This window comes from Atta cephalotes, assembly GCF_000143395.1.
Source record: "Atta cephalotes unplaced genomic scaffold scaffold00003, whole genome shotgun sequence".
Lineage (NCBI taxonomy): Eukaryota > Metazoa > Arthropoda > Insecta > Hymenoptera > Formicidae > Atta > Atta cephalotes.
This window is the reverse complement of record NW_012130067.1, coordinates 248,042-260,458: the sequence shown is the minus strand read 5'-3', so window position 1 is coordinate 260,458 and position 12,417 is coordinate 248,042. Positions and strand designations below refer to the sequence as shown.

General features: G+C 31.3%; 1 protein-coding gene across 1 annotated transcript in view; it reads left to right on the top strand.

The window, feature by feature from the left end:
* Nucleotides 1–12,417, top strand: part of LOC105624213 (potassium voltage-gated channel protein Shab-like) — a 54,747-nt gene that overhangs the window by 17,282 nt on the left and 25,048 nt on the right. The window contains exons 2-3 of the mRNA XM_012205576.1: nt 292–1,138; nt 4,016–4,317. Of these exons, the coding sequence (XP_012060966.1) occupies nt 292–1,138; nt 4,016–4,317 (1,149 nt within the window). The remainder of the gene's footprint in view (nt 1–291; nt 1,139–4,015; nt 4,318–12,417) is intronic.

The following is a 12,417-nucleotide window of genomic DNA, read 5'->3' as shown; positions in this document are numbered from 1 at the left end:
CTCTCTCTCTCTCTCTCTCTCTCTCTCTCTCTCTCTCTCTCTCTATTTCGTTTCCTCTATCTTTTTTCTCACTCTCCCTCTCCTCTCTTCTTTTCTTTTCCTTATCCACTTCCTATGATTCTCTTCCTCTTTCTTATTCTTTTTTCCTTCTTACCTTCTTCCTCTTTCTTTTTACTCACTCAGTTACAATAGAGACAGATAAAGAAAGATATTAAAAGGGAAAACTATTACACGTAAGTTAAATAATTTGTGATTAGCTTTCTTTGATCAGTTGATCCGTCACTTTTTCAGGTGATAGCTGTGATATCAATACTCTTTATTGTGCTTTCAACGATCGCACTAACTCTCAACACCATTCCTAGTATGCAAGTAAATGATGAGAAGGGAAACTTTCAAGACAATCCGCAGCTCGCTATGGTGGAGGCTGTGTGCATTTCGTGGTTTACTCTTGAATACTTGCTTAGGTTCAGTGCCTCGCCGGACAAATGGAAATTTTTCAAAGGCGGTCTTAACGTGATCGATTTGCTGGCGATACTACCATACTTCGTATCTTTATTCCTGGTTGAAACCAACAAAAATGCGAACGACCAGTTCCAGGACGTGCGCAGGGTAGTGCAGATCTTTCGTATAATGCGGATCCTAAGGATTCTGAAATTAGCCCGTCATTCAACCGGGCTGCAGAGTCTCGGCTTCACTTTACGTAACTCGTATAAAGAGTTAGGATTATTGATGCTTTTCTTGGCAATGGGCGTCCTCATATTCTCGAGTCTCGCCTATTTTGCCGAGAAAGAGGAACCCGGGACCAAATTCATAAGCATTCCAGAGACTTTCTGGTGGGCAGGCATCACAATGACCACCGTCGGATACGGCGACATCTACCCCACGACCCCGCTCGGCAAAGTGATCGGCAGTGTGTGTTGTATATGTGGTGTCCTGGTAATCGCGTTGCCCATTCCCATTATCGTCAACAATTTCGCCGAATTCTACAAAAATCAGATGAGACGGGAAAAAGCCATCAAAAGACGAGAGGCTCTTGAGAGGGCCAAACGGGAAGGCAGCATCGTGTCTTTTCATCATATCAACTTGAGAGACGCTTTCGCCAAGAGTATGGATCTCATCGACGTCATTGTCGATACTGGTAAGCGATGGACTAATGTGCTCGCGAAAGAGATACGATCTGATACAATTGATATTTGTTATACATTTTTTGTCTTTTTAATATATTTCTGTAACATATATATTAGGGTGGGGTGAAGAAACCTTTTTTTCAAGGATCGAATTCTAATATCGCGGAAAAATAGTGCGTACTTGAAACCAATAAAAACTATTATAAAGTTTAACTTTGATCAAATGATATCTTCTGTGAAAAGCGGAGACCTCAATTTTCGAAATTGTAATGAAAAATTAACAAATTAAAAACAAAATTTTTTTTTCGTTGGTTTCGGTTGATTTCCGCTTAAAGGGAGTACATACGTTTGTGAACAATAATTGAAGCATAAAAACATCCATGACTGATTGTAGGAAGACAACAAAGCGAACAATATAAAATACAATGAAAATGCAGCTCTTCGCCTACTTTTCTAACATCGTGAAAGTGCTCCATCCTCAATTCTGTAAGTCTATGACAATTCGATAACGTTATGTTATCATTACGTAACTTTTTTTATCATATATAATATCTACGTAACAACAATATAACGATATCGACATTGTCATTAAGAATTACAGAATCGAAATATAGACCTACTACGCCGAGGTGACTACTTGTTGTTTATATGCTATTTATATAAAATTTATTAATTAATTAAAATTTCCATAAATATAGTATATCCAGATTGAATATTCATCGAAATTTGAAGAGTGGAGGTAATGCTCATGTAGAAAAGGACACACTTATTTGGCGCAGATACGTTTTCTCTCTCCTTCATTCATGCGTATAAAATCTATCTCTAAGAGAGAAGATCGATACAACCATATCGATTAATCGTCTCTGTTTCTCATTTCCTTCTTTTGATCTCTTCTCTTATAGCATATTCGGTCCAAGCGGGTTTGCAATTCAACTTGAGTTGAATTAACATTGTATATTCTGCTATTGGTAGAACATGTAACATCAATAATAGAATATCCAATCTAAATCGGTGCAAACTCACTCGGGTTGAAAACGCTATTAATAGATGTACATTTTATATGCATGAGAAATTTTTACCTCTTCGAGATTAAAAAAAAATGTTTGATAAAAGCACTTGATTAAAGCATTCGCAATATATATATATAAAAACATGGATGTCTAATGAAAATAAAAATCGGAGCGTAAATCAGATGTAATTGGAGAGCGTAAACGAAACTCGTAGAAGGCGAAAATTAGAACAATGAAATGTAAAAGAAGCACTTTACGCTTCTTTTATATTTTGATGTTTCAATTTTTGCCTCCTAGAAGTTTTGTTTATACTTCTGTTACTCTCTTATTACGCTCTGATTTTTATTTTCCTCAGGAATACGACATATATGATACATATAGAGCGTCACAATATATATATATGCATATATACACAATATATATATATATGCGTATATATATATATATATATATATACATGAAAATAAACATCTTTATTTTTATATTTTATTTAATTAACCAATAGCGTCATTTTGAATGAATGGATTTAATGTTAGCAAATAATAAGAATTCTGTGTTATGCTGTGTGCTGTGTCCTTGCTGGACATAATCTCCCTTTAACTTATTTCTATAGAATATCTGCAGACTCAAATGCAGAACAGTGAAAAATGATGTAGAAGATATCGCAGTGTTTGTTGACGCTAATCATGCATCGCTAGCGTCCATCAGAACCTGTAATTGTATCGCTAGCGCCAACGACATATATCTACAAGATATACTATATTAGATATTTGTCGTTCATGTAATAGATATTTATTAGATATATGTCGTATTAGATTAGAAACTATCTTTTTCCTTTTCTTTCATTTAACTTTCTCTCTGTCTCTCTCTCTCTCTCTCTCCCCTCTCCCTCTATTTTCCTTCTTTTTATATCTTCTCTTTTCTTTCCTTTTAAGTTTTATATATAGAGAATTTTCTTTTAGAATTTATCCTGAAAATCGTGATAATCGTGGAACATGATATTTTAAATAATTTTATTGTGATTCTTTCTGACATATTAATAATTCCATAATAATGTATAAAATGAGTTTAATTTATTTTATTTCATAAAAAACGTAGTAAAATTTTAATAATTTTAAAATATGTTAAACAGTTTATGATTCTTTATTATTTTAAATAGAATAGATGCCAAATAATGATAACGCGATAATGCGACGAAGTTCGGTTATTTAAAAAATAATCCAGTATAGAAAAGACGCAGCATTATACCTGTCACACTACGCATTGGAGATTGAGGATTGCGAATTGAGAATTAGAATTTAGCCAATCAGAGCGAAACGGATTAAAATTAAAATTATCTGATTGATCGAATTCTAATCTTCAATTCGGAATTCTTAATCTCCAATGCATAGTGTGACATGGACATCATGAGATCATTCATCGAACCTAAACTTGGATTCGTAGACGAAAGATAATTAAGGGATAGATATTTGATAGTATAATTTTTTAATTGTATTGTAAACATTATATTTAAGGACAAATAAATAAAGAGAAAGAGAGAAAGATGTGTGACTATATATGCTTCTTTGATTACTATTTGTATTATTTAAGAAATCCTGAAAGTCATGCAAAATGTAATAATATAATGGCAACTGATCCATATTAAGATATAATGTGTAAATTTTACGAAGCATCTTGTAAATATTTTTTATTAAAACAATTTATAATGTGCTTGAAAATTTTTATGTATTTTTATTATGTAGTTCATAAAATGTTTAATTCATATAATATTTAAGTAGGTAATAATATATATTTAAATAACAGTATTCAATTGTTAATTCCTTCAGCGATATATTCTTCTATTCTGGAGAATAACGCAGATTTTGAACTTATTTCAAGGTCATAACATGTCTGGAGTGGATGGTAACAGCACGGAGGGAGAATCTGCATGCGGTCGTGGACCTGCTCAGACTGGGCCCGGTTGTTACCGCAATTATGAACATTATAGTCTATCGCGACATCGGCGCAGTACATCTAATGCTTGTTTCCCGAATTTATCTAATGATCTGCCTACTACGCCTAACAGCCCAAATCGTCGGCTGCTCGATTTTGTCCAGAATGTACCGAGTTCCCAAAACGATGATTTCTATCAGGAGAAATTGCCGGCACAGCATGTTAGCCAGGGAAATATGACTTCTAGCGTAAGTTCAAACATTTAATATATATTCACATACTACATACACACATTAGCATGTACGGATATAGGTATATAATTCAAGTATTGATCCATGCGTCCATGATTTATGATTAACTCGAAAGTTAATACTACTTACAAGGAAACACAATCAAGTATTCCCTTCCATTTTAATAAATTTTGGATTGAATATAGACAAATTTTGGAAAATATATAGACAAAAATAAGAGATACATGATATATAACTTTTTATACATGTTGAGTCATATGTTATTATATATAACATATGTTATTATATATATAAGGAGATGAAAATCTCTCTTCAAGAATTCGATTTTTTTTTTCAAAGGAAATATCGCCAAAATTATGAGAGATAAAAAAATATTTTGAATAAAAGTTGAATGGTTTCAAGAATACTTAATGATTACAATAAAAGATTGCTTTATTCTTTATTTTTTTAATACTAGCACTCTCACTCATAATATTCGAAACCTTTTTAATATTTTCATGATAATGCTTAAAAGTATTTTACATAAATAATGAGATATAATATAATCATATTCCTAAAAACTATTTTTGAAATATATACGAGAGAAACGCCTTTATATGCGCACTCCATGTATTCGTCTTATATTGTGATCTGTGCGAGATAGCGTTGAAGGCAAATACAATAAAGTGCAGCAAGTATAGAATTAAGAGTTTTTTTATAATAATAATATTAATGATAATAATAATAATAACAATAATGATAGCGACTTTATTAAATTGTTAAAAGCAGTCAAATATTTTTAATGATATATAAAAGAATGTACTTTGTCAATTAAAATAAAGTATAAATAAAGAAATTCTTGTTTTTATAAAATATCGTTATTTAATTTTGACCGTAGAGCAATTAATTGTAAGGTTTTCGAAATTGCAATGTTTTCGAACATATCTTATTTATCGCGATTATATATTCGTGTTGTTTAATTATCATGCTGCAAGAAATAAATTTGCGTATCTTAATCAAATTTCTTATAAAATAAATAAAGGCAATAAAGAATTTTTTCTTTCTTTCTGTCTCTCTCTCTTCTTCTCTACTTTAATAATTATTATATTAGAAATAGACATATAAAATCCTTAAAAAAAAATCTTTTTCAAAAAAGAAAAAATATACGTCACGTGCATAAAAAGATATCGAATATTATCCAGCCTATATTCGGCATATTTTAGCAGACTATCTTAAAGATAGGATCCTGAGATATGATATGAATGAAGGCACAACCAAGGATACAAATCACTGATAAAGTCCTACAGAGATCTGTTCTTCGTCCTTTGCTATTGTCATGTAGGGCGACATCCTCAGTCTTCCCATATCTGAGGAAGCAAAAGATAATTCGATCTGCAGATGATGACAGTACTCTGTTGCGAAATATCTCGAGAAAATTGTACTCCCATGAAACAGTGACGATCATCCAGAGGTAGCTGTCAACTTCAATTGTTGAACTCTGGCTGATAATGCACAAGATGGAAGCAGTCGTAATTACAAGAAAAAAAAGAAATGATAACACTTACGGTTGTTAACCATAGGATTGAATCAAAATCCTATGTGAGATATCTGGGAGTTAAGATTGATGCAAGACTGGAACACCTTGACTATATCAGCAGCAAGGCTGTTAAAGCAAACGCGATTCTTATGCGTATTATGCTCAATGTAGGAAAACCTAGGTCAATTTGAAGGCGATTGTAGTTACATCAATAACGATGTATGGAACACCTATCTCGATTGATTCTAGGTACCATCTCACAGGAAGAGAATACAGTCTGTCCAGCGACTGTATGCGCTGCGAGTATGTCATACTGTGTCACATTTAACAACTTTGGTCATTGCACAGTGTCTTTTGATTTTATAGCGGAAGAGAAACGGAGGCTGTACCGCGTGAGAGACAAGGACTAACAAAAAACTGTAGAAGAAGAAATGCTCAACATATGGCAACTTATGATGAAAACAGGATGAGCGGCAAAAATGGACTTATTGCCTTATCCTGGATATTTGATCACAAGTAATATTTGATCAGAGGTAACACAGCGAACTAGACCACTATTTGATGCAAATACTGAGTCATGGATATTTTCAAGTTATACTGGTTTAAGTTAGAGGAAGGAGTCATTGCTTGGATTATGGGCTATTTGAGAATGCTAAACACTTTTTCTACTGCCGACGATTCAGTGATACTCGCAGTGTTATGGAAGTGGAGATAAGAGAAAATATAACCTCAGAAATCATGGTGCTTCATATGCTTATTTCTCAGCAAAAGTGGACAACAATTTAAACATTTGTGATAGAACTCTTGAAGAATTTTTGTCAAAAAAAATCAAGAAAGGAGAAAGCGACCAATTCTAAGGGCAAGTAAAGATAGGGGATGAAGGAGAATAATAATAAATGAGAGAAATAACAGCTACACTCTATGTAACGCTTAACTTGTTCCGTGATAAATGACGTATAGGAAGGGGTTTTTATAAAAGCCCCATACTATCATGGGACATGGACTACATGTTTTTTTTATGAAGAGTCAAGTCACCTATCCTCATAAAAAACACGATTTCAACGATTTAACAATTTTAACGTGATACGTGTGAGCTCTCTTTTGCGCGGATGTGTGTTAAATGTGGTCTCATAAATATATTTAACTCGAGTAAAATAAAATACTCTATAATCGTCATTTAATCTGACAGTTATTTACAAATTTCTGGAAAATGACTTAAAAAAATAGAGATGTGAAAAAAATAGAGAGAGTGATACTATATATGTATACATAAATTTGAATATAAATATATATAATTTAATATAATTTAAATTATTGAAATATCATAAAGATAAGTTAACAAAGAGAATGATAATAATCATTTATAAATGCAGTTCTATATAAACGAACATTTTTCATTAAGCAAAAGTAAAAGAATACCAACATTTATTGGGTAAGGAAAACTGCTAAAAATCTTACCAGTATTTTTTTTATAATATAAAATACAAACTTTTTAAAATATTAAAAATATATCATTTTGTAAACATTCGGCTTTTTAGCCAAGGAGACTGATCACGAGACGTCTTTAGAGATGGTATAACTTTTAATAACTCTTGTCAAGGCTTGCCTACAATCTCTGCTTAAGCAAGAAATCTATCTCGACTTGAGAAGCAGTCGATCCCCTTCGAAGCTTTTACATCCACTAACAGGACAATCAGTCCAGCAAATACCAAAAAACAGCAGAACTAGCGGTTCAGAGAAAAGTCTTTTCTTAGACTCGATTCTTTTCCAGACGATCTCACAGATATCTTGCGATATCCAGCGATTCGGAGAGATTCTCTCTCTACAGAAGAGATTCTCTCTCTACAGATTCTCTCTCTACCTAGCTCAACGGACAATTTATCAGAAGTTTGGAGAGATTTTCTCTCTCTTTACACTACCGGTTTCTCTATCCTAGCAGACGTTGAGCAACTTCTGTCAGTGGTCCTGAGTCACTCGCAGCATCCGGCAATTCGCCAGAGGGGAATCTCTTTCTAAAGACCTGGCTTCTTCGTCCTTACGAATATCGAGTAAACCATATCAGTCTCAAGATATCCCTTACAGTATCCGACATCAAGCTAGAAATTAGAAGAATCTTATTCTCTCGCGGACTTGATTTCTCCGTTAATAGAAGTGCCATCATATTGACTAACAATTCAAGATCAACCCGCAATAGTTATCACCATGAATGCGATTATCGGACTATCCTCGACCTTGGAGATTACTTTTAAGATAGAGATCTTAATGCACACGATCACCGCGCATCTTTTTGGCAAGAGAACCAAATACTACATACCCGAAGTTCACGGGATATCACGACTTTGAAGAAGATCGCGTAGCGTAAGGCATCAGTTCGAACAGCGTCGATCGATATCTAACAGTATCTAACAGTTAACATCTATCGCTGCTAGGTTCTTTTCAGAATCCGGCAAATTATCTCTCATTGATCTCTCTCTGCTCGCCTAATGAAAAATCCGTCCTTATTAGGACGATTGTTCGTATGGATAATTGAGAAATAACTCGCGTAAATTATCTCAAAGTAGGAACATATGCATTTCTTAAGACAGCATGTATAAATAATAAACAGTTTATAATAATAAACAGTTTATAATAATAAACAGTTTATTGGGTATAAACATTATAATGTAAATACACATAAATGCAAATAAATAAGAAATAACGGTCGCGTTATTTCTTATTTATTTAATGGTAGCGAAGCTGAAGATCGAGATAATATTTTTCACAATTATAGATTTCAAATACATTAAGATCTCTTTAAAACGATGCTAATTAAGTATTAAATTATTAAATTGCTTGCCAATTTATGATTATATTACTATAGTAGTCAGTTGCGTTTCTAAGTTCGAAAAACCAATTCGATGCGCAATTAAAAAAAACTACAAATGTAGTATATAAATTTATATGGAATTATTTAAAGCACTTAAGATCTCCAGCTTTGATCATTATGATGTTAATTTTTGCTTATTGTGTATTTACATTGTTCGATCATAATAAATCGTTTTATTGTTTATACATTCTGAAAAATACATATCGGTTGTTGCGAAAAATTTTATCAAGGCCTCGATGGTCTAAAAGTTTAAGCTAATATTACATTCATTCGTTTTTTATCATACGTAAGCTTTTCAAGTCTGTTGATTGCAAGAGAAAAGAGTTTCTCGGATCTTTTTGTCCTGTAACTAAGCAACACGTTTGAAAAATATGTTATACAATAGATGTAATATCAGTCTTAAGACGCTCGCTGGAATACTAGAAATCTGGATTCGATTCCTGGCCGAGGTAAAACTTTTCGCAATTCGCAATAAATTTATTTATGAATTTTCAGTACATTAAGACCTCTTTAAAATAATGCAATTAAGCATCAAATTATAAAATTGCTCGTCAATTTAATTTGTGATCTTAGAATTAAATTTAGACATTTAATTCTACGATATTTTTCTAGAAAAATTTATATACATATATATGTGATGTGTGTGATATTGTATAGTATTATGTAGTAATGTATCAGTACACGTAAATTGCGTTTTTGCGCAAACTACTACTCCTACTGAATCAGTAAAATAACAATTTCGTTTAGTCTTCACTTTAAGATCCCCTTAAGAGTTTGAAAATTCTACCAATTTAATTTTATTTGCAGTAAAACTTATCTAATGTTATAACATGTTATATATTGTAGTCAAAATACACTACATTAGTTTTTTGCAACTTTAACTATAAATTTCTTAAAATTGTGCTGTGATAGAGCAATTTAGTAAACAGGGTCATATTTAGTGCCCAAAAAGTTACGATTATTTTCGTTCTTACGTTCTACAGAAAAAAATTTTCATTTTTTATTAAATAGTATAATTTGTTGATTATTATTTCGTCTATAATGTGATATATATAAATAAAGTCATAGACAATCGTTTTAACAACGAGATCTTCTACTATATTAAGAGTCACATAATCGGTACGCGTAATGATATTAATGAATTACATTTCTGTCACAATAAACCGATTTCAATCGAGAATCATCTGATGACGACTGTCTCTCTCACGCACTTGGTGTCGCTATGTTACAGGCAATGTCCGACAGCACGCGTTGACCAGCATCGTTGAACGAAGCTACCGAGAGATACATTCGTCACACATTTACTCGTACACACGCAAATTTACTACTGCTCTAACATGTCGGACTTTGTCAAGTCCTACTATCAACTCGTCCAATCAGCAATGTGACGATTCTCTTCGCTAAGTGTACACTCCTTCCTTCCTTCCGGATATGAACAGTTTCTGCTTTTCTCAACGGAAAGAACACACATGTCAGATCGTTCATGAGATGAAACGGGAAAATTAATAAACTTTGATGTAAACGCGCAAGTTGTGTCAACGCTGATCGACGATTCGAATCGAAAATTCGTGATCATAGAAGGTTAGATATACACTAAGAATCGTTCTCATTTGCAATGTAAATTAAGTCACATAAAGTTCTTTATATTTAGATTTCTATAATCTAAATACCGCGAATTTCTAGTCTAGTTATTGCACTTATATTCGACTTTCACGTTTGTTAGAAATAGATCAAATTTATAAATATTTATACACAATGATGATTTTTCCATACAAGTTGTTAAAAGAAGGTTATTTGCATTAATGGTGTCTGTGATCCGTTTGTATTGAACTGTTAAATTTTTCTAATATTTAATAAGTCCATTACTTCATAATTATATAGCTAATTGGTTCATGCTCAAAAGCAATAAAAAGAATCAATAAGCTGCATATTTTGCAAAATATTTATATAGTTACGGATATCCCTATAAATCCCTATTAAAATCTTAATAGTACAGTATTTTTTCTTATAATAATAGCTTGTCTAAACGATTAGTTACTTTGTTTAATAATTTTTTAAAATACATTTCTATTAAATTTAAAAAAAACTTCTAAGAAAATTTATTTAATAATATCTTTATATAATAAATAAATGATTAGATAAATAAATGATTAGACACTTAAACATTTAAACTGGTCGTTAAATGTGTCATTTTTCTATTAACGTTCGGCAATATTTCATATATTTAGGAACAAAAATCTTTAAAATCTTTAGAATATATTTTTTAACATTTCTTAATATTTGAAACACATATAATTTAATATGATTGCTTGAAAGTTCTCAGATATATTTTTTATATATACTTATATATACTTATGCTATTATAAATAACAGTAAATTATGTAACAAATTTTATCCTATTCTTGAAATCATTATATAGATTATCATTATATAGATATCATTATATAGATTATTATTTACAATAATGGATATATATCTCGTCAATCAGCTTAATCTATGTTGTCAAAATTATAACCCTGAGTAATCTTCAGAAGATTTTTTTTTTTTTAGTCCGCGAGGAGAGAGGGAGGAAAAAGAAGAAGAGAGAAAGGATGGAACTTTCCGCAAAATATAAAATAATGTGTGTCCGAAAGGTCTTTCCCTCGCAAACACAAATACCTAATTTATGTTCAGATTAAATTTAATTTTGTAGAAAATTGGAAATCTATGTGGAACTGCACTTTGCACGGGAAATTGTAAACCCATGAACGCGAGCCTAATTTCGATTGAGCCTAATTTCATCAAAATCGAAGATGACCTCAACTATGAATAATTTAAAAGTTTACCTATACACATTTATATATTTGTAAATTTTATTTTTTAATAATTTTTTAATAATAAATAATGAGCAACGGCTAAAACTTTCTGAAGATCACTTATATTGTCATGATTTTGACAACATATATCAAGATCAAGTTAATTGGCAAAATGTTCGTTATTGTAAATAATTATCATTCTATATAGTGATCAACATTTATTACTATTCTGTTTTTTAATATCAATTAAAACATATTCATAATCCATATAAAATAGAATATTATAAAATTAATAAACTAAATTAAATAATTTTTTTTTATGTAGAGCATACTTTGTGTATGAATTTATGATGTATAGCATGAATAGCTGTATTTAGCAGAGAAAACTAATCAGTGTTTAGTGATTCTTTAATATGATTGGTTCCTACAAATCCTATACTTAAATCTAACAAAGAACTAAAGGCAAGAACCAATTACATTAAAGAATTACTGAGTGCTCATTGATCGATTTTCTCTGCTGAACGCAGCTAATTTCAAAATGTGCTTTTACGCATATACATTTTTGATCAATCAGTGAGAATTAACATCAGATATTATTATTTTGCGATGATTTTAATCGGCATCTCATCATTATCCTTTATTTAGTTATTTTTGTATATCTTTACTCAAATATAGCTGTAGTCTGATTCACGCTCACAACGCTTAAAAATCATTTCATCCCTGTTATTTGTCAAATGTTAAAGAAAAATAACACTCATGTTATGAATTGTACTGCGGCCTATGTGTGATTACGTTGTCTAAATTTTGCGGAATTACATCAGATTTCAATGCTCATCTTTTTGGCAATATAGTCTAAATAATAATAAATATATCTTTTTGAATATATATATATATATATATATATATATATATATATATTA